Source organism: Epinephelus lanceolatus, chromosome 21, assembly GCF_041903045.1.
Source record: "Epinephelus lanceolatus isolate andai-2023 chromosome 21, ASM4190304v1, whole genome shotgun sequence".
Classification (NCBI taxonomy): Eukaryota; Metazoa; Chordata; class Actinopteri; order Perciformes; family Serranidae; genus Epinephelus; species Epinephelus lanceolatus.
The window spans coordinates 17124137-17148589 of NC_135754.1; the positions used below are offsets into that span (position 1 = coordinate 17124137).

The following is a 24453-nucleotide window of genomic DNA, read 5'->3' on the forward strand; positions in this document are numbered from 1 at the left end:
GTTTTGCAACAACACATCTCTACCTTGATGTGTACATAACGTACCAATCTCAAACACATTATACATAATAGTAGGTACTGCACAGCACAAAGTAAATAAGTAGAGCTGAGTGAATGTACCTGCTCACACGCAACCTCATCCAAAGAGACACGAAAGTAGACTGCTTCCTGTGAGCAGTGGGACTTACTTGACTGGCTGGAGATTATAGTAATTACATATTTAAGAACTAACTGGGGGATGAAAATGAGGCATATGAAACAGAACACAACACACAACAGGTCAATAAATGACTGTGATGCTGCGCAAATTGCACATCTGCTGAAGTATTTTATTTCAAACCTGCTACATGTGTACAGTATGACATTTGAAGGAACACAGGGGGAAATAAACTGTGAGGCAAACACTGGATAAAAAGCTTTTGACATGTGACCTGGAGATGCAGATGATGCAAAGTTTTCTTTCCAAAGTTTTGTGTGACGTCTCCTTCAGTCTGTAAGTTCTTCGCTGAGTGTACACAGACAAACATTTATAGGTGTCTGACTTCCCTTGGAGTTGTGTTAGATTTGAACATCTCTTCATCTAATTTTTTTCCACTTGTTGTCAGTGCCCTACACAGTGTATATAAATACAGTACATACAGGAATGAACATGACTCTCATGTAAAACAAGTGTATGAGCAGAAGTGTTACATTACATATCAGCACAATTGCATGTCAACACAATATTTGTGGTGTAATCTTGAGGCGCTATTCCCTTCTTCTTTACATTTAAAACTTTCTACATGTACCATTTTACACAAAACCTAAAAATATAGAAGTTTACAATTATGAACATTACACAAAACATAATTTCAAGGGGGGAAATCATTCAATTATCTGCTCGCTAAACACACAAAAAAGGGCTTTTTGCTTGTTTTACATCCAGTTTTTCTTTTCTTTTTTGCACAATAGCTGAACTTATATGAAAGCAGCAGTGTAGCTTGACAGAGGTGTATTAATAAACGTCAACACTGAGAAGTAAGATCTGAAGAAAACAGTGCTGACTGTGGTGATTAAAGCAAACAAATTGAGATTCTGTGCACCACAGCAAATGAGTAAGGCAACATGACAAGGTAAGCGGAACATTAACTATATTAAAAACGGAGCATATCCAGGCTTATACGTTTATTTCATGGCACTTTGTATTGGCAATTTCTGTTTTTTTCAAATTCAACTTTTTTTAAGATTGTTTGAATCTGTTCAAAAAGTGGAATCAAACTAATTTAAAGGTCCAGGGTGTAGGATTTAGCGGGATATATTGGCAGCAATCAAATATAATATAGTTGGTATTGTAGTGATCCATTTACATCTACACAGGGAGCGGGTCCGCCATGCTTCTAAAGTACCTCAGAATGGACCAAACAATTATGCGTCAGCGACTGTAGTTAGCAGCCCTTAATATTTAAGGGTCATTCTGATTGATAATGATATAAATTCTGTAATACTGTCGCATGAAACTGCTTTATTCAATGGTTTTACCGGTTTTAATCACCCACTCTGTTTTGTATAATTCGGCTCCCAGTAAAAACCTCCTTAACAGTGAACACTGAAGGAATTCTAATGGGGTTTTCATGCTTGGCACCTGGGAAAAGTTTCAGCTGGTTGCAATCTGCAATCCTCACCACTAGATGCTGCTAAATCCTACACACTGCCCCTTTAACCAATCAGAAGATTTCACTTTTTGCTCTGAACCCATCTACAGTAGTTTCTTCATTTCCACAATAAGTTATTACTTCAGATTGGCAATAACTGCCTCCGAACCACCCCGAGAATAACTAACAACATATCCATAGTATTTACACTTAAAACTGCAGCAGAGATGGCTGTACTTTCCCTCTAATAAACGAGGAACCAGCTGATCAAATAACACACAAGTAAAAAGGCACAGAGGTTTCTGAGCCACTAAAAACAAAAACAAACAAAGATAACACAAGTGAAATGTAAGATAGTTCTGATTTTCTTAAGCAAACTCTCATTACTAAAGACAAATACTCTGCATTCAAGGAATTACTCTCTCATCCCTTTTTCTAATTTTTGATTGAGAAAATGTAAACAGTTTGCTTTGAGTAAGCACACAAAAGTGGTTACAGACACTCATCACAAGTTAACTACAGACATTCACATTTAAAAGACAATCAAGCCCTTTGAGAGACTAGAGTTTTACAGCATGTAGCAGGAAAACAAAGCAGGAAGTCGACTGTTTTGACGACTGAATGTGAGCCTAACAAACATTACCTTGGTTATAAAGTCTGTTGTTAAAACATCATACCAGCTGCAAATGTGATGAAGGTCATTAGATCGATGGAGCTTCCTGCATAGCATGGTTGTTTAATTTTTTTTTAATTTAAAAGGCTTTTTCCACAGTAACATAAACAAGTCAACAAAAATGACCATTTAGGACTCAAGTATTAAAAACAAAATCCTCCCTTTTCCTTTAAAAGTAGTAACCAGCACTGTTCACAGGCAAAAGTTGTGCAGCGACCTCTAGAAAAATATGTTATCTTGCTTTTTAAAATTCATGGGCTGCCTGATTTAACTGTCACTGGTGCCATGAAATATCACATGTCACACACTGGATGCAACCACGCTGTTAACAGACAACTACGAGTCAGTGATCTTCCAAAGACACACAGAAGGACACTTGTGGTGGCATTCGTTTCAAAACAATGGCACAATCAGTTATGAACAGGTCAATTAAACCTCTGATTACCCCCCCCTCGCCTCTCGCTCTCACTCCTTTGAAGTCCCACGCACATGAGCACTTCCAGATGCCTGGATTATAGATCTGACAGTCCCTCTGCGTGTTCACTCAGCTCCATGGTGTAATAGTCCAGAGGGCGCCTGAGAATAGAGACAGCAACATTAACAAACACACATGCACGATCGAGCATACTGCTTTCAGAGCCACACACTGCAAATACACCAGTTTCTGGTCACTTAAAGTACTCCAGGGGTAATTTAGAACTGATCTTTTATAGTTTACCTTTGACTGTCCCCACTCTGCCCTTATTTTTATTTCCCAATTGACTTTCAACAACTTTCTGAGTACTGCTGTGAACTTTCTGTATCTATTTCAGAGTTACACACACAGGTGAAGAGAGCAATAGGGATTAGCATTAAGGGGCAAGTTTTTTTCCAGCCAAGAAAAAGTAGGAACGTGGGAGAAAGATGTCATGGCTGGCGGACAAAGTCTACATCCATGTCTGTGAAAACATGAATGCTTCACACCCTTCGCACCCAAAATAAGAGGCACCAATTTAGTATCTGACCAAACATCTCCCCTTCTGTTCCTGAGATATGACAGTGAATAATGGCCAGAAAAGTGTACATGATGATGTCACAGTGAAGTTGATCTTTGACCCTTTAGATATAAAATGTCATCACTTCATTATTTTATCCTCTTAGACATTTGTGTTAATTACCGTATGACTTCTCCAGTTAGGTCACAGTGACCTTGACCTTTGACCAAAAAATCTTTTAGTCTTCAGTCCAAGTGGACGTTTGTGCCAAATTTAAATTCCCCTAAAATGTTCTTGAGATACCGCAATCCCAAGAATAAGACAGGTGCAAGGCCACACTGACCTTGACCTTTGACCACAAAAATCCAATCAGTTCTTTGTTAAATTTAAGTGACCGTTTGTGCTTAATTTGAAGAAACTCCCGCAAGGTATTCTTAAAATATTACATTCACAAGAATGACACAGATGAGGTCACAAAGACTTGACCTTTGACCTATGACCACCAAAATCTTATCGATTCATCGATTCCAAATGGACATTTGTGCCAAATTTCAAGAGATTCCCTCGAGGCGTTCTTGAGATATCGTGTTCACAAGATGGGGTGGATTTATGTACGTACAGATTACGGACAACCCGAAAACATAATGCCTCCGGCCACAGCTATCCCCGGCATGGAGGCATAGAAACAAATGTTTGAGATGTTTGAAGGAATTTTTAACCTTAAATTCAAAGTGATACAATGCCTTTAATTATCAGCGCACAGCATGGAGGGTGTTAGCTTAGCATACTACATGTGCTGCTTTGTGTATTAACACCAGGCACTGCAAGAATATGAATAATAAGATGAATAAATCCTAAAAGAAGACACTAACTAATGCACAAATTAAATGACGTGAAAGGCTTGCATTTCACTGAAAATGTATTTTACATATTCTTAATTTGACAAATAAATTGACTGACTGATTGATTCAGTCTTTATGTTCAGCTAATATAACTTAAGCTGACTACTGCCAGCACATTGGCTGTAGTTTTATATTTAACATACAGACACCAGCATGGTATCAATCTTCTCAACCAACACTCAGAAAACAAATAAATGTATGAAATGTGAATATTTGCACATTTCTCATTATACTGTAAATCATGCTATCTATATACTAATCATATGTTGATTGTCCTACCACTGTTTTTACACTATATTGTTGTAGTCAATGTTCTTTCCCTCATACTTCACGACTGCAGGCTGCTACTTTTTCATTTTCCTCCTCTAAGAACTCATCCTCATGTAACCCCAAAAGACAAAAGACCCAAACTGAGCGCAACTTCTCTTTATCGAACCAAAATCTTTTCTAAAGAAATTATCCGAGGGTTCGTCACTGCTGTGGATCAGGGAGAATTAATGGCAACTGCCTACGTGAACGAGAAACAAAAGAAACATCTTCAGTGCGAGACTCCCAACAATGCAGCTAAATGAGCATTATTGACTCTGAGTTAAACACACTCAGTGGTAAACTGGCTGTCTGGCATACCAGGACAAATCTAAAAATCCATAAAGTTTTTACTAGCTGTCTGGCCCTGTCTGCCTCTCTTTACCGACCCTTTGTGCCTGTCATTGAGAGCGGGCTACAGGCAATCATAACCAACCAAGTCAGTTAAACTTTCGCTTGCACAATATGGCGCTGCGTCACAGGCTCCATCATATCCTACTCCACTGATACAGTTATCACTATAACTGCTGTGACATGACTCGTTACACTATCAGAGTGTGATCGATTCAGTCCGATGACATTTGGAAAGTGCAGAAGAGCCGCACGACTTAAGTGATTCTACTAGGCATTAAAAGTCAGGCCAGTTGCACCCTTTCTTATAATCTGAAGTGTTAGCTAGTGTACATAATATGATATACAATTTGATATTGTACCATGTAGAATATGTACTGTATCATGGACAAATATATTTTTGTGTTACACAAGCATCCACATATTAATATATACAATGCCCCGTCTTGGTTGTTTTCCCTCTGTCCTTGTTCCCTTTGTCTTGTCTTGTAGTACTTTGCTGTGATTTTTTTAACTTGTGGTGTATTTTATTGGTTGTATTGTTGTTGTTTGTTTGTTTTGCTGGTTGTTGGTTCATTTTAAAATTAAATAATAAAGAAAATAACGAAAAAAAGATGATAAATGTTTGCAAACTGTATTTGGCTAGTTTAAAAATTCAGAAAATAACATAGCAGCCTACCTGAGTAAAATACATTAGTTTGCACTGAACGAAGGCAATGCCATGTTTTTTTTTCAGGACATCATCATGGTGTTTATTTTATGACATCTCTTCATTTGTTGTCAGTAAGAAAAAAATAGTAAGAATCTGGTTTGTGCTGTTTTATTTAGTGCATTATTAACCTTAAAGAGGCAACAGATAGGATTTGTTTTTTTTAAGCTTGGCACCACCTAGTGTCAGTGGTGCTGCGCCGCACTGTCGCAAAGACCAAATTGACCGTGGGGATCAGAGATAATCAATAAAATGTAGGCTGTAAAGCCACCGGTATACCTCTATGTATATGCAGAATGAGAAGGTGTGTGGACACTCTAAATAAATACTAAAAAAATGAGTAAAGAGACCGAGCAACAATTATCAGATTTATCTGAAGAAAAAACAAATAGTAATGCAAATAATTATACCAGAATGCACCGTACCAGTACAAACAACTCGCAGTAAATTATACCAATATGAACATAACCAGTACAAACAACAGTAGACACAGTAAAATTATACCAATATGCACATAACAGTCCCAATTCTAGAATAAACGCTACCGTATGGAAATGATGTGGCCGGTTGGAGCTCAAATTGAATGGGAAACAAAGTTCAGTGTTCACTTAGCTGGGCGTAACTTAGCTGGGCGATGTCCGTCGATAGCTGCCTCCGCTACCCGGGCCCTGGTTGCGGTGATTTGCGATGCTGGCCAGCTAGGAGTTAACTAGCAGCCAGTACAGTACAGTCCTCTCTCGGCTAGCTAACATTTAGCCGTGTTACTTACTGATCCATTAGAAAGAAATCTAGCTGGACACCGGTGTTGAAGCCTCTTTGGTCACGGAGCTCCCTCCATCTCTTGAACGCCTAACTGAGGTTTACTCTTGTTTTTCCTCTTCTTTTATCACTCTCCTTTTTGCTCTTCTTTGCCTCCTCAGGCAGAGGAGCTTGTTTCCTTTCGCTAGGCCGTTTTTCACTTGTCTCCAAACTTTGTCCGTCTGCCATTGTGCTCGTGACTCAACTATCTCATGCCCAACTCCTCATAAGGACCCTCTCCAGTCCCTGATTGGCTGACCGACCAATTTCGCAATACATGACGCGTTTCCTGCCGTAAAGCAGGATTGCAAAGCCACTAAGTAACTTATGTAAACGCTGATAGTCTGATTTTACTGTGGCCACTACCCTGTGCAACCCATATTATTTTCATAATGATATATTTAGGAAAAGATGCTATCTTTTGCCTCTTTAAAACACAGCGCAAATTGTGATAAACATTTGCATTTTTTTCTTGGTGTAGGTTAGGGCTGCAATAAATACATTTCGTATGTAATCAACCCTCATGAACTCTCACCTCACCAATATCCTATTCACAACACTCAATTACTGTATAATGAAAGAAGCATTACAAGTCAAAAGATTAAACAAATAGTTTATGTGCATAAATGTAGAAATGAAATGCTGTCATCATGGTGTAAAGAGGTAGTTAGAAATATCTATGATTCACATCTAGCAGACCAGAGAGAACTAAGGAGAGTAAAATAATAAGAGTCCTCACCTCCTCCTGTAGAAATATGTGAACAGAGCAGCTCCGAGTCCCAGCAGCAGGAGCACCGCTACTATCAGCCCTATCTGTAACCCCAGGGCAGACGCTAGGAGAGAGTCAAATAACACAGGTTAACACTTTTAGGCACAACATGGCACTTCAACATCCTGATCAGACTTTAAATCAGCAACAGATTTTATTCCTTCACATTCTCCACACATTCTCAATGCAGCCAGTTGTCTTTGTCTTGCAGTGAGTATGATAGAAATTCAGATTTTCTCATCTCATCATTCAGGTTTGTGCACCTGCTGTACGGCTGCCTCATCACATTTTCACTTTGTAGTATTGGCTGTAATATCATCCCACCCATCCCGTGTATGTTTGTGCATGTCGGCCTTTTGAAATTTATCTCAGCTACTGTGTTAGCAGTACACCAGAGGAAAAACTAGTTTATTTGTTTTTCAGTCCAGCCAATGTGCCTGGTGTTGTTTAAATAATTTAGTCCATCAGTAATTGGCCTTTTTACGTGCTGTTGGTGCCTCACTCCACATGTTGGATCCAGATCTCTGAAGCAAGGGTCCAAGAACAGAGGGAGCTGTTTGCTGAGCAGATTGTAAAGCCCCCTGAGGCATATTATGTTTTGTAATATTAGGCTGTGTAAATGAATTTGACTTGACTTGATCGTGCATGAGCACAAGTAGTTTTCCAGTTGTTGGCTGCTCACTGAGGAGCTGATGGTGTGCTCTTTATTTAACAGCTCACTGTGGTCACTGCTTTTGGTTCTATTACTGCTTGCAATATTTTACCAAACACAATAGTTTTAGCCATACACAAGTATGATGCTGAATGTATTAAACTAATAGTGGAATTCCTCCTTTCACATAGGCCTTAATTCCTTTTATTAAGGTTCCTGTATGCTGTGGGCATGTACCAAGTAATCTAGCCATCGGGGGTTGACTGTAGAGCACTGTACACACTGTATATCAACAGCTATGTAAAACAGCTGTTATTCTTATTCTCATTATAATATTACACCTCCTGCAGTTTGCTCTGTTAAGACTGTCTGCTCTGTCAGACCACTGCAGCGACTTTGATTAGCTCCTAATGATCATAATGTACTACCCTGGCTCCAAGCCAATTCAGTCCCTTATTTTTGACCGGGACAACATGTTGAGCGGCAGATTTCATTGACATATTCGTGAGAGGACTCGCTATCAAGGGTTGGCTGCCAGGCTTGAATTCATTCAGCATGTTGTAAGAGCCCAGAGACCCTGCTGACAGGGTTTAGCAAACTAGATCTTTATAGCAGACTATTAATCAGATGATTTAGCTGATTAGTATCTGTTTTTGTAGTGGTGAAGCTGGCGCATCTTAAAGGGTAAGTTCAGAACTTTTTAAACCTGGACAATATTTTCCCGTGTTTCTGTGTCAAAGTGACTGATGGGAACAAGATATTTTGACATTAGTCCAGCAGCTGTGACACAGGCTGCAACGTAACCCTCCAGGGCATGTTCGCTCTGTCAATTTATGTCAGAGAGAAGAGCTTGTTTTTGCCACTGACATAAGAACTCATGTAAAGGATCCCTACAGAGAGAGATCTTTTTGTTAAAGAGTAAGATCCTTTTTATTAAACATGAACAGCCTTGTAATTGCTATCGTCAAACCCACCAGTAATTTTATCACCATGGAACACACTTCTTTGAAAGTTGTCAGGCACAAAATAAAACTCACAAAAACCGTCTTGGTTCGTCTTTCCATTGTTCCAACAATCACCAACCTGGTTTGGTTGAAATAAACCTGCAATTCACCGAGTTACATGTAAAAATATGCTGGCTCTATACACGCTAAAATTACTGTATATTTAACCCTTTGAAACCTGGAGGGAAATCGTATTTCTTGTGCTGCTTTCAGACACTGTTTGCTACTATTTAAACCTCTGAATCCTGAGCAAACTGGGGAGATGTTTTTCAAAAACAAAAGGGGAAAAGGCATTGAGCAAGTTGGTAAGAAATGTCCCAGAAAACTGCAAATAAATAAATAAATAAATGAATAAGTAAATAAAAAATTATATATACATACATACATACATACATACACACATATATATATACATATATATATATATATATATATATATATATATATATATATATATATATATATATATATATATATAGAGAGAGAGAGAGAGAGAGAGAGATAGCTATAGATAGCTATATATCTATCTATATCTATATATTTATATATAAATATATTATTATAAATATATATAAAAAAAACAAGGAAAAGAAAAAAAACCTATATTGATAAAAATTAATTAAGATTCGGGGCTGTTTCTGGTTAAACAAAAAAGATCTTGCTCTTTAACGAGAAGGTTTATCTCTGTAGGGATCCTTTCCATAAGTTGTCAGACACTTAGAATAATAATCTCAGGGTTTACCCCATGTTTATTTATTTGTGGCGGCATGACAGGATTAAAACATTTGCCACCACGTTGTGATTTTATATTTTTGAAGCTGGACCATTCATTAGGAGCACTATTGAAATATATAGATAGAGCTGCAGAACACCAGGCGCAGTGAAAGCAACACTTAATCATTCAAACTACTCAGTGGCATACATAAACTGACGATGCAAACATTTCCTAAGTGGTTACATTGCAGTCCGTTTCACAGCTGCCGGCCGGCTTAGACACCAATACGCTGGAAAACAGGGTCCCGGTTGAAATATATTGAACTTAACCCTTTAAGCATGAACATACTGTTAGTGTATGCTTTGTTGTGCTTGGGGCTGGTGTTATGTTGGTGCTAACCTGTGCTCGTGTAACGGTCCGTGGTTGGAGTGGAGCAGACGTCTCCCTGAGCGGATGAAGGATTCATGTGCGATGTCTGGATGATGAGGGCCTTCTGATGATCCGACAGCGCTTGGATGTTGCCCCACACTCGTAGCCACCCAGACCCACAAGAAAAATTGGCTCCTTGAGCATGAACAGACAAACAAATGTTTCATCATCTACTACACATGACAGTGTCAGGATGTGCGTTAGTTTGGTAGATACATCTATTCTGTAAACAGAAAGCAGGAGATGGGAGAATAATTCTGACAAGAACAATATGTGGCAATTACTTAGAGCCACACCTGAGTCTGTCTGTCTCTACATTCTGCCCTGAGAGAATTAACTCAGAGAGCTGAAAGTGGTTGTTAGAGCAGTGCTCCTGAGAGCTGCTTATCTCCTGTGAGTTGCTGCATTATTAAACTGGTGAAGCACGGCTTTACAGTATTACACCCTCAGAACTTAAACCTGGTCTCCACAACAGTGTCTTACTGCAACGTAATAAAAGTTCTTATCCCTACTTTGCAACTCCATGGCAACAGAAACATCCATCACTCTGTAGATTGCCAAGTTCTCCGCCAGAGCCACTGAGTGCCAGCGGTGTGTAATCTTTTCTTTTTCACTAAAATACTTTGAACAAATGCACAGTTTTTGAAGTCTAAGGAAGACGCCAATAATTGCTCGCTTTAAAAATGAGCCAAATGTGACGCTTTCAATTAATACTGACTATAAAGGCCTCACCTTGGAGATACAAGGCAGAGATGCCACAGTGACACCTCTGCTCCAGGTAGTTGGCCACCTCAGCAACCCTCTTCCCCTGGATTAGACCACTGCAGTCTGAAGGAGAAAAGAGAAGACCAGCTTGTATGAAGACAGACAGAAAGACAGAAAAAGTACTCTTACATTTTGAAAACAACTCGGATTTTTTGAGAGAAATGACCAAAAAGTTCTGTTTCACATTCAGGTTGCTGTATTTTTTTCCCTTTAAGACACATTTTTGGCATTTTCACTATTATTAGACAGCTGCCAGTGAAGCTACAGACAGGAAACATAGGGAGAAAGAGACAGGGTCATGAAATGATTCCCAGCTAGGATTGGGTATTGATAAGCTACGACGTTAACGGCTCTACTATCTGTAATTCCTAAGATATATTTCTTGTTCATTTAGGTTACATAAATGTTATCTTGTACAGTTTTTCTCACATCAACTCCCTGTCTAATTAGCAGTAACATTAAGACATTCGACACTGATGCATTGCTGCTTTTCAATCCAGAAGAGAGCTCTCTGTGTCAGAGCCTCACAGCCTGCTGAGTACGTTAAGGGTGGGGTTGGGCTGAGCTTTATGATCTGTGCAACACGACATCCTCTATCCCTACACCATGTTTTATTCACTTTCACAGTTTAGTGTTGTTAAGTTATGAGGCCTCACCTCCTGATTGCTCCTGCCAGTCACTGGACAGGGGTCCCAGGCAGAGGTCGATGTGACTTGAGAAGGCAGAGCTCGGGCAGAGGTTGGAGCTGTGAGGTGTGGGCGAAGAGGTTGTCCAGGAGGAGGGGCTCCTCACTTCGCAGCATGAACACCGGCTGAGCGAAACGGGACCATCTTCCACTGACCTGTGCACGCATACAAATTTGAATACAAACAAATACGTACAGTATGGATGCTAAAGCGTTGGGTGAGAGGCGGGGTACACCCTGCACAGGTCGTCAGACTATCACAGGGCTGACACATAAAGACAGACAACCATTCACGCTCACATTCACACCTACGGACAATTTAGAGTCAGACTCAGTTAACTTGGATCCCCAAATCTACCTCCTGGCTGTGAAAGACAAAGGCTGTTTTTATTAGCCAATCACAGGAGAACCAACAGATTAAAAGCAGTGATCAATGTCTGATGAGTTCAGTTTAACCCAAATGTGTGTAGCCTATAATATTCTGGCAGCAAGTTCTCAATGTGTGGGTTTATACCTGCGTATTGCTTCTGTTTTAAAGTTTGTCACCCTACTGACTTTGTAACTCGACTGTGACAGAGCCTCCTCACCTTCCCCCGAGCTGCAGGGACAGAATACGAGTGCTGCTGTAAATAGATTATGCCGAGCAAATCAGTCAGAAATCCAGAGCTTTCCCCAGGAATAGGTTAGACGAGGAGAGAGGTGTTGCCCCCCTCCTGACCAACTGACTGATTGAGCTGTTTACCACCAACATTTTCCTCCATCCATTAATATGAAAGGTGTAAGCCTTATCAGTCACTGAGTCTGACAGACATTCTACCTCCATAAATAACGTGGCATTTTGCTTTGTTTATTACAGTTATAGAAAAAAAGGAAAAATAATTCTCTGAAGTCCGCTAAGGCTACCATGTCCAGTTGGGTTCTATTTCCAGTGTAGCAGCTCCGGCAAATTAAAAAGTATCCTTCATCAGCAACCTGTGCCGACAGCGTCATGATGCTAAATCAAGCTTGTATTGCATGCGAAATAAGCATTATGACAACATTATTAACATGCTATTATGTTTGTTTATAAATGGGTTTACAGAGCCACTAGTGTTGAGACGAGAGGGCTCTCTCAAAAACCTTTTATACAGCCTGTTCAAAGTGGGAATTCTGTGCTGTTATTCTGCCGTTCACTATTAGGTACAAACAGGCCCTTTGCTGCATGTCATCTTCCCTCTTTCTCCCTCTTTTACGCTATATCTGTCCTTTAACTTAATGACAAAAAGCCCCAAAAATATCTGTAAAAAAAAAAAAAAAGGCTTCTTTTAATAGAATATTGACTAGTTTGTAGGAGGGCTGTTCTGATTTATTTTATATTATATCTTAACCTGCCCTGGTCAGCAGTGCAGCATTAGTTACCATGGTAATCTTCCCTGTTTAAAAAAGAACTTGCCATGATCAAAAGACCTGAGCCAATTATACTAATTAGATGAAAGCCTATGCATGACATTTTAGCAGTCTGATTTAACCCATAATTGGTTTTGTGACTTATCATTAGTGTAAAAGTTCAAACATGTAGAAGTTCTCTGTGACTCACGCTGTTGGGTTTGTTCTGTGTTTTACCTGGCAGCTGGGATCACTTGTCTCCCTCTGGTGGTGGACAGAGAAGAGAGCAGCTGCTGCTTTTCACTGAACACAAGAACATCTCTGAGACTGGAATTTGTCAGAGCAGTGCCAGCTCGACACACGCTGAACAGGTCGTAGCACAGGACTACTGCTCCTCGTACCGGCACCGCGGAGCCCTCTGGGAAAGTCTGATCTATGCAGGAGAGAGGGGAGGTGAAGGAGCACGGTGAGAGATGGTGGGAAAAGAAGAAGAGGGAAAAGGACACAGAAAGAGAGAGAGAGAGAGTGGAGGAGACGGTTATTAAGAATGAGAAAGGAAATATCTTCCTTCACTTCCAAAAGTCGTCTATCGCTGAACAACACACTCTCCTCCTGCCCTCACCTGCTCCAGTGACATTCCCAACAATGTAAAATCCGTCCTGGTCGATGGATCCGGTCAAAGGAAGAGCGATGACGGTCCCACTGCGCTCCTGGTCAAACACGGAGAGCACCAGGCCCCGCAGATCTGTCATGGGGGGGCCGTGCAGCTCCACAAAGCCCCTCTGCTGGCTGTGATTGGTCCAATGGCCGCTAGCCACCTCACTGATGACCACACCTTCAGGGGCTGGAGGGGGACGGGGGCAGCTGTTCTCCCTCAGGGGTGTGGGTGGAGCCACCTGCAGTTATTGATGCATTTTGAGCATTTATGATTTTAACAGCTTTGAAAGTGACTGTGATGAATCCAATACAGATATACCTGCATCAATTGCAATATTCGTGCAGTAAGAGAAAACACATTTTGTTCAGCTTCTGCTCAGAAACTGTCATTTGTATTTTTTTCTTTAGGAAGTATGAAGGAGTGTGTCTTGGCCTTTAATTGTAGCATGCTCAATGAAACTGTCACCCTTTACACTTACTGAGAAAGCAGACAGGTCGTAGGGGTAAAGGCCTCTACAGCGGCTGAGCGCCTCATCACCAGGCAACACCTCAGGGTCCTCCAGCAGAGGCAGCTGACCCGGGGTCAGAGCTTTACTCAGCTCCTGCGCCTCTTTATCCGATCCTCTCTGCCGGTACACGACTGCATCCAGCAGGCCCTTGGTGGGGATCCCCCTCTGTGCGGCTGACGGCGGGCCAAAAGGGCTGCGATAGAGTGCCACAGCATCTGGTCCATTCTGGATGGTGTTGGGGGGCAGGCGGAGTGACGGAGCTGGCACCAACCTGTCACTGCCCAGCAGAAAGTAGCCCTTAGAAGTGGTGAAGTGTCCACTTAGGCTGATCTCTCTGTAGGGTCTGTTGTTGTGTGCACTGAACAGGAGTATCCAGATGCCCTGCAGGGAGACCCGGCGTCCTGATGGGTGCCACAGCTCGATGTACTCGCCGTCCTCAGCTGCGCCAGGTGTGTCAGTGTTCAGCTCATTGATCAGGAAGTCGCTGTTCCCCCAAGGTGGGAGGTGAGGCGGTGAATCTGTTCCTCCTGGAACCACTAAAGCATAAAGGAAGGAGCTGTTAAAAGAATAGCTTGACTTCACCCTTCACTTCATGTTTAGTACAGTAACACAATGCATATTGGAGGGCAACAGATGGCAGTGTTACACAATGATGGGGCATAAAACTGATTTCTCAAAGTTAACTTTTTCATAACTGTTTGCTAGGGTTAGGGTTAGGTAACCCTACCAACAAGTGTACTCAGTTCACGGTAAGATTGGAATTGTATCACTGATTTTGAGAACCACATTGCTTATATAATAATGAAACAATAAAAGGCAACACATGCAGCAGCAACAGAAAGCAAGAACAATGAACTTAAGTGACATTATGAGACAGATTTGGTCGACATAGCTAAAAGGTTAAAGGAATAGCTGACACTTTAGAAAAACACAGTTTTTGCCAGAAGTCCGATGAGAAGAGTCACACCACTTTCATGTCCAAGTGCTAAATATGACACTACAGGCAGCAGACATGAGGGTGCTGTGATCTTCTCATCAAAAGGCCTTTACACTTTTGAGATGTGATGAATAAATGACACAGAAATGTGAAATAGTCGCCCGTGAATATTTAGCATCAAAATTATTCATACTTGTAGCAATGCAAACTTGTAACAATTGCAACACTTGTTCAATAAAGGTTGAATACGATTCACGTCAGCTCATTCTTCAGAAAAAATAATGACAGTTTGAGATACTTCTGGGGATGTTTGCACCACAGCTAACTACAGGAATCCCTTCAACCCCGAACAGCGCCTGGCAGCCATTTAGAAGTATGTTTTTGTAGGCTACTATAAGCTTCTTTTTTTTAAATCCAATTTACTTTTAGTGAAAAGCTCTAAAGAAATTTGAGTTTTCTCCAGTCAACAGGTATGCAGTGTATGAGTCTAGAGCTTTTATTGTGAAAGGTAAGAACGAAAGAGTGGATCTGGTATGTGCCGCTTTTGTCAAGGCTGTGGCAAGGATTTTTGAAATCTTTAATCTGACTCTTTCCCCTTGACTGCTGTAACACTGGAATTTCTCAATTATGGGATCAATAAAGGTGTATCTTATCTTATCTTATCTTATCTTATCTTATTTTATCTTATCTTAAAGTTTCCTATCTTAACTCGGACTACGAAGCCTCTGTGTTTTTGTTTACCCTTACAATGAGACTAGTTTATGCCCTTGTTTGTGGTGCAAATAAAATCAATTTCATTCTGAAAAAAAAAAGTAATTTTTCCCTGCACGTTTTCTGTGAAAGTGCTCATGACAAAAACAGTTGGAAAAATATATTGACGTGCGAATTAATCGTGGAAATAAAATAAAAAGCCCCTGCTGTGTAAAGGCCTAAACTCTCAGCAAGAAGCCTCATCAAACTATAAGGCTATGTTCACATTACAAACACATGTGGCCCAAATACCTTTTTTTGATCTCATGTGACACAGATCTGATTTTTTCAGAGTAGTGTGGACACAGTGTGGAAATTTGACTTTTTCCCAATCAGGTCTGGGCCACTTTCATATGTCGTCCTAATTCTGATACATATCCAGTCAATGACCATGTGACCACTGTATGAACGGTTAAACCAGAATTCATGTGTGTTTTTTTAGGGGTTGGAATCACCAGGGGCCCCATGATACATTAGTGCTATATGGTGAATTTTGGGATAAAATAGATTGCAATATATTGCGATTTATTACCTTTTTCAACTGCTAATTGAATCCCTAAAGGAAAACTTCCAATATCTGTAAGAAAAAGTTTTAAGTCTGTTCATCTTACTTCAGTTTTTTTTTAGGCAGCAAAATATATCTAGTAGACTGAAAAAGCAATTGATTATATTATTCTAGGAGGCTACAAAAAGTTTAATTTGTACATGTAATTTTTATGATTAATATAAATAAAAAATAGATACTTGGAACTGTGTAATGAAACATTATTGCCACACAATAAATATGCTATACTATGCTGTATCTACCCCCCTACATCCACTGTTTTTGCACGTCATACTTCATTGTGCAGATGCAGATCAGTGTCAAAGCAGTCTGTTAAAATTACAGAAGGCTGTCGTAGCTGTACCGCTAGTGTGGTAGGCCACCGAAGTCAGCAGCCCAGAGAGTTTCTCACGCCTCACACCACAGAACTACCAGTAAAAGCTGCTAATAGAGCCATAGCTGTGGCTTTTGCATTCCTTTGTCTTCTCACCATCATCCTCAACATATGACGAATTGTCATCCGACCTCATCATCCAAGAGAGGAACGCCTTTACTGCTATGTCATTCATTTTTTCCCCAAATGCATGTTTCGCAACCGTGACGTTTTTTGCTTTTCTTCCATCACACATGTATGTGACGTTTTCACACTGACGTCAGATAGGCCACAGGTCACTTCAAACATGAGCGTGAACAGTCTAGGCGGAAAGATCCTTTCTGGGGAGAAAAAAATCGAAATAGAGCATTAAGCCCTGTAATGTGAACGTAGCCTATGATGGGACAGTCAAACTGAAAATGGACAACCTAGACAAGACATAACTCTCCTGATGGTTGATTACAGAATATCAGTTGTGATAATATTGTACTCGTTAATGGAACTGATAGGGTCTGTAAACATGCTGACAATGCTACAACAAAGTCCAGCAGACCTTTGTGTTAGTTCACATCAGCTGATGGGTATCATAAGCTCATTGATGATGTCTGCTGGGGAGGGCTCTTTTGATTTCTGACTTTCTTGACGTGTCTCTGAATGAAGTACTGTTTGTCAAAGTTGAACCAGCAGTCTTTTGTTTTCCCTCACATATAAGTTTGTCTAACCTGGAGCTCTTACATGGGTGTAACCCAGAGCAGAGCTGACACCTCATTATTAATACTGTAATGAATAAGATCAGAATCTGTACAGATAATACAATAATCTTGAGGTTAAAAGATCTTTCCTGACTTTCGAAAAAACATCTCAGAAAACAGTCTCAACATGAGGTCTATTTAGTAGCTGTTCTGGAGCTCTCTATTATATAACATCATCTTTGTTCGGACTACATTACTTTATCTTAATATTCTTTTCTTAAACTTTTTTTGCTGCTGGACAAATGTACACTTTGTAATCTATTAAATGTGACTTATTTTTCACAGTTGAAGTCTGACAAATGTGGCTGCACTCTGTGGTATTTTATCAAACATCTAGCTACTCATCTGTCCAAGAGATAGGAGAGGATTCCACATTGTAAACCACAAGCTTTCCTCAACTCCAATTATTTGTGAAAGCACGACTGATTTCTCCAACAAACAGGCCCTTATCTTTCATTTCTCTTAATGGCGCTTCCTTCCCAGAGCAGCCAACTCTCAGTTCTTTAATTTTAAGCACTTGTTCCAGTGATGTAGCTTTGTTCCCCAGTTACTCAGCTGGTGAGTGATGAAATCTATAACTTCCCCGAGGTCAGCACACTGTGCGTTTCAAAATGTGCACAAGGACGTATCTCTTTCGGAGAATTACTTCATGGTTCACCAAGACGGATAGAAAATCTATTTGAAAGTGTCCGTGCTGGCATGCCTCTACATGTAGCTCCTTATGGCAATATGACACTCGAGAATGAGCTTTGCTGGCATTATGGCAGCAGAACTGAGGCACTTGCACCTGAATAAAAAATATAAATTACACCCTCTTGTGTAATATTGGTTAAACTGACATAAGTCTCTCCATGCAGATGACTCATCTTAAACTTTCTTCTGGCTAAACATCATCTCATCCTCGCTCGGTGTTAATTATTGACACTTTCTTCCTCTGCATACTTAACTCATGGCCACATCAATAATGTTGAAATCAGGTGGGAGTTAATACTGCCTGTCAATCACACGTGTGTTATCTATTTCTTTACTTACTTCATGTAAACTGCAGGGAGAAGCAAAAGCTGTGAGCTAAATCTTTTGTTTCTGAAGAGTTGACTGAATCTCATAAGCTGTAGCAAACAACATACAGATCTTACATTAAGCATCAAATTCAAACACTCACCAAGACTGTGCGGGCAGATCTTTGGCCAGGGGCACTGGTTGGGCTGTGCCGGAGTTTGTGGGGCCTCCCAGAAGACACCGGGATCTCTCGCCCAGGTGGCCACACCACAGCGACTCAGGTAGAAGCCTCCCTCTCTCAAACTGATGAAATAATAACATCATTAAGAAACAAGCCCTTGGAGTCGACTCTTATTTTGAAGGGTTATAATATTACAATTGGCTTGCATTGTCAGACACATTTATATTTTGCAGTGAATAAGCAACAGCACATCATAATGCTACTCAATAATACAGCCTCGAAATTCAAATAGTAATTTTAATGCTAAATTCCTTATAGTCTTTAGCTAGTGTGGCCTCAGGGATGGCAGTGACAGTCTGTCTGTTAGTTGGTGCATCACATTGGTTTAAACTGAAATATCTCACCAACTACTGGATAAAGTGCTGTGAAATTATGGTTCTTAAAGGATGAATCCTACTGACTTCACTGCTACTTTGAGCTGTCTTCTAGTGGTCTTCTAGTTTGGGAGCAGGGCCGCGCCTAAACCACAACTCTAATTGCCTGCCAAGCCTACTTATATCTGGTCAACCCATCCTGCTCTGTTTGTCTCAGATTTCTCGACCCACCCTCCCTTTACCTTGTCTCATTCTATGAACCATCTGGGGGGCCTGTAATCAGCTTGGGTGGAAAACCACCTGAGACGGAACCCCCAAAGTGAGTCTCCCTCTGCCTGATCTCCAGTACATCCTCCCAGGTCAATCTAACAGAAGACAACCCTCTGCCACCTTCATCAAGTCAAAATTTTAATCTGTCCAATATTTTGGTTTATGACTTAATGCCTGCAGCCTCAGCTGTGCTTAGTGTTGACTACTAATACACAAATATTAGCATGCTAACACACTAACTAAGATAGTAATCATGGTAAATATTAATCCTACTTATGTTTTGCTCAAGGCACTATTGCGCACAGCCTCACAGAGCTGTAAACCTTAAGTCTTGTTGTTGCAGTGTTAATTTCACTGACAAAAACTATGACAAAAAATGTTCCTCAGCTATCTGTTTTCCATGACTAAGACAAGATGCTGACGGGCTAAAAATAGATCTTTGATAATAAAAACTACGACAAAATGTATGTTTTTTTTCACTGACGAGACTTAAAATGTTAGTGGTGGGCTATTGGACCTTCAAAATGGTTGATATTTTACTCCAACTGTGCATCTAGTCTGTCTATCAAAATATAAGTAATGTTAGTGGTTGAACTGGTTGACAGATATGTGCAGATTCCCAGAATGCCAGTCAGACAGGTGATGACGTCCCAAACTGACAGCAACTTAAAGCAGCTGTGCAGAATTTTTTACCATTTATAAAACTGTCCCTAGTTCGTATCACCCCCCCTTGAAGATCCACATATTTATTTGAACCCAACAGCGACAAAAAAAGCCTTTCTCTATATGGTTATTTAGCGTAGCCCGCAGCGGCCTGCAGCATTTAAACCACAGAAGAAGAAGGAGCCGTGTTTACGAGTAGCATTTAAGAAACAGGCTAAATGACATGTAGTAGGGAGTAGTCAATGATTTCGGACACATTGCACAATCTTGTACAGTAGGTGGTGGTATGCACCTGGAAGTTGTTTGCGATCTGCCAATAAATTGAGAGAAGAAGAAGAGCCGTGTTTACAGAGAGTGTTCTTCGAGTAAGCGGTACGCAACGGGCATTGCTGAACACATAACAGTTTTACCAGATGTGTCTATAAGGACTTGGTTGTACTTTCGATGTCATGGCGAATAAAGAAGGAGCACCATCTAAAAGAAAAAGAACAGAAGAACAGAAGAAGGCTAAACGGGACAGTGATAGGGCTTGAGCTCAAACGCGTGTAAACCTCGGTCGGGCATTCACCAAGTAGAGAGAGCTGAGAGATTTGAAAGGTTTTAAAACTGATCCCGAGTTGGCCCTTTTCCTAATCAACAGGTATGTCATTTTTGTTTTTATTTAGAGAATATACCGCAACTTGTTAGATGTTGTTTCACTTCAATATATGACGACATGGAAGTTATAAGCAAGCTAAATGTAATGTTAGCTGATGTGAACCGCTTTTGTCTAGTAACGTTACAACAAACGTCACAAAATGATCTGTGACTGTGCCCATGAACACAAATATAGAGCAGGCAGTTGTCCTCAGTTTATAAGAAATTCAGAGCTACACCAGAACATTTATGATTTTCCTCTCGCTCTCCAAAACAAATGCATGCGGTAATTGCCGGTTGCAGTCCAGATTTTACGAATGAAGCCGAAGGCTGCAGTTGGAATTTTACGACACCAGGCTGTGGGTGTCATACCGCTTCGACCAAAAGGGGTGCTATAATCAACGAAAATGGAAAGTTCCGCACAGCTGCTTTAATGACAATACTAACGCCAAAAGCATTTGGTTGGGGAAAAAAAATCTATGGACACATCTATTTTTATAATCGGGCAGAAACAAAAACACAATGCACTGTAGAAACGGGAGACAGCGAGATGCCCTGTGGCTGCAAATTAGGAGGGAACAATATGACCAACCTGAACTACAGTAAGGAATCCAGATAATACACAAGTAGAGATGTTAAGAGTGAAATGTGGCTTTACAAATTTCACCTGCACTAGCTTAACTGAATTAGTTTAAAGAGAGAAAGCATTTTGACTAAGAGTTAACTAAAATGTGATGACTTTTCATTGACTAAAAATGGACTAAAATGTGACTAAAACCAATAAGCTTTTATGCCTTAAGACTAAGACTAATTTTAAAATGGCTGCCAAAATTAACAATGGAGTGTCATTATGCAAAAATCTATTTAAGTGTCTTTGAGTCAGTGTTAGTGAGAGTCTACATGTGACTACCGCTCCAAAGTGATGACGCACGCTAAACAGGGAAAAAATACATCAGCAAAGAGGAACAGTGGTCACAAGCTGACCCTCTCCTTAGTGAAATGCACTTCAACAGAATGAGTTTTCCAACACTTGAAACTCTGACCTAAAAAAACCCACTGACTGTTACTAACACATCTGACAATCACACCAAAAATACATCATGAGCTTCCTCAAACTTGCATCGATGACTTCCACTCCTTGCATGTACCGCAGTCAAATTATGTCTACCATACACTACAAAACTCTGAATAAAAAACAATTGAAAATACTTCAAAACGACTACAACTAGCTTCCTTTTTGAGATTATTCCCATCCTGCTCCTAGTGGAAAACACTACACCAAACTCCCTTTGACAAACATGTCATATTAACAATTCCTTTCAATCCCACAAAAGCATATAATCCTAGAAACTCCAAATTAAAGGCATCATATGTCGACAGTATCCTTGTCAATTCGGCATCGATATAATCCATTAAGATAAACTGTATTCGCCTACAGACTCCACATTTTGGATTTTGTCGCCTCAACTCACTGCCAACTTCCACTGGTCAACTGCACTATTTCAGTGGGAGGAGAACGTGGGAATGAGAGGTGAACTGTTTCAAAAATTAAGATTTCTCACTAAAATAGGTGCTGGCTGGTGGATTAAACACAGACTCTACCAGTTTTTCCTCCATTTCCACAGAACAAGAAAACCATGACTTGTTCACACTCTTGCGTCTCTCCGGAGTCCCCTCCGTGTTTACCGTCTACCTGGTTTGCTGCTTATGATGACATTAAACATGTTTGATTTTGTCAGAATGTCAATACCGAACGATTGGGATCATGGGAGAATGGGAGTGCGCAACAACTGAGGTAAAACTCATGACGATATAAAACTCATAAAACTCAAGTTGGTTGGTGTAATGCAGGCATTAGGGTGGCTTTATGTAGGTGTCTTGCCTGTTACTGAGTTGGTAGGGCTCTCTGCCAGGGATGAGAGTTTCTGTGAGGTTGGCACTAGGCTTGTTTCCAGGTCCAGCGAACACAAATGCATCGAGAGGCTGTATCTGGCTCAGCGGACTGCCCACGGGGAAGTCTGAGGCTCTGCCACTGTAAATAGCCACCGCCCCAGACTCATCTCCTGAGAAGTCATAACAGGAACATAGTTACACAGAAATGAAAGTGAGCGGATGAATGAAACATTTCCACAATGAATCAAAGCTCTACTTAGCTTTCACGTGTGAAACCTGATGAACTGAAGACAATAGTGATTGTATCTAGGGCGCTAGAACAAGATCCAACCAACCCACAGCACACTGACCTTTCATAAAGCTCTTCTCTATGGTCACAGAGATCAACCCGTTCCTGGAGGTGTCCACGTTCACGTCCACACTCACGCTGACCCTGTCCGTTCTCCCGTCCAACACAACCAGCACCAGAGGACCTGCAGCTGGAGCCTCGGTGAGCTCCACAAACCCGTCCACCTGCCCTCCTCCCAGCTTCAGCTCAGTGATGACAGGAATGGTTGCCGGAGCCGCAGGCGGGGTGCAGTTATTCCTCTGACCTGGTGACGGCGAGGACACCTGAAAGCCCCAACGATCTTCTGACAGCAGGCACCTCTCAATTGACTCGTCCCCCTCCAGGGCTGTTTCATCCTCGACGAAAGCTGGTTCTCCTGGTGTCAGAGTCTCAGCGAGGAACTCCGCGCCCCCAGTGCGACGAGTCATGTACACAACAGCGTCCACAAGCCCGTGGGCTGTAACGTTCATCTTCTCACTGTAGCGGGCAGCAGATGTGTGGTAGAGGACGATGGCGTCTGGGCCGTTCTGGACTGTGTTGGGAGGCAGGAGGATGGACGGTTTGGGCAGCATGTCCACCGAGCCCACCAGGAAGAACCCTCTATCGTCTGTGCTGTGGCCTTTCAGGTCCAGCACTTTGTAGGCTATATTTCCATTCCCATTATAGAACACGAGGGTGTAGCCATCCAGTGCGGCTCGCTGTCCGCTGGTGTGATACAGCTCCACAAACTCAGTGGTGTCCAGTCTGGGGTTGTCAGCGTTGATCTCGCTGATAATGAGGCAGGGGTCACCACTGACTACCACCACCAGGCAGAGGCAGGCCACACAGGCCAAACTGACCATGTTTGCAGCGAGGGGAGCTCCTGCAGAAAGAAGTTGCATTCCTCAGTAAAAATAAGTGTTGATGCTGTCTTTATTGAACTCAAGCAATACTGGGGCTTTATTTAAAGGGCTGAAACACAATCTGAGCCACACACAAGGGCTGCCTACTGTATCAGCAGCGTGTTCACAGCACTGTAATCAAATCTTATGTTTACAACTTGCAGACCAGACTCCCATGAGGAGAAACCTCATCATATCATGAATGAGTCTTCTATGAGTCTATTTTTTGTTCTCGGTGACATTGGGAATGCACGTCTTCTGCATGACTCATGTAATGTTGCGAAACACACTGGGAGCAGATGGAAACTTTGCATGAAACGGTGAAATGCTTTTAGCTGCGAATAAACAGGATTAAGCAACAGAGAATGTCAAATAAACTGCAACAGTGGCATTTCTTTAGGAGCATGATGCAGTTTACCAATCCCATTTCATCCCTGAATCACTCCAAATCGTCACAGCTTTATGGTTAGCTGTGAAAATGTGTCTTAAAGAAGCTACATTAGTTTGCACAGACACTCTCGAGGACAAACCACGTTGGGACAAAAGAAAACAGACGTCTTAAAATGAAGCAATAGTCTATGGAGTTTGGTTGTGCCCTGAAATTATCTCCCATCTCACGACAGTTATTCCAGTCACGGTTAGGCTGCTATGCATGCATCTTTCCGTCGAAAAAAAAAAGCCCCCCCCTGTCAATCTGCTTTCTATCAGTGCCACACAGGGTCCTTAAAGGCGTCGTGACTTACTGTGTTTCCTTGCTCCGTGTCGTCCAGGTGTCGCTTGTTGCACCGTCGAAAGCTCCTCAGCTGAATGTGAAAAAGCCGACGGAAATACTGTTGGTAAAGTTAGTTTGCTGCTCTCCGCCGCTCCCTTCATTCACAAAGCAGCACTTTCTCTCTCCCCCCGGGCTGTGGGCGGTCAGACTGTGCTGAGGGGGATGATGCCTGCCAGGGGAAGCTGCCTTTTTTTTTTCCACGGCTCA

General features: G+C 41.3%; 1 protein-coding gene across 1 annotated transcript; it reads right to left on the minus strand.

Moving 5' to 3' along the window:
• Nucleotides 1-307: 307 nt before the first annotated feature.
• LOC117247625 (uncharacterized) lies at nucleotides 308-24453 on the minus strand. Its single transcript, XM_033612211.2, has 12 exons — nucleotides 24218-24453; nucleotides 22616-23455; nucleotides 22255-22435; nucleotides 18412-18551; nucleotides 13864-14429; nucleotides 13350-13623; nucleotides 12965-13160; nucleotides 11334-11518; nucleotides 10645-10740; nucleotides 9883-10047; nucleotides 7083-7176; nucleotides 308-2879 (listed from the first exon to the last, which is right to left on the minus strand). Exons 1-12 carry the CDS (start codon nucleotides 24345-24347, stop codon nucleotides 2816-2818), a joined length of 2931 nt encoding a protein of 976 aa, XP_033468102.2. The 5' UTR covers nucleotides 24348-24453; the 3' UTR covers nucleotides 308-2815.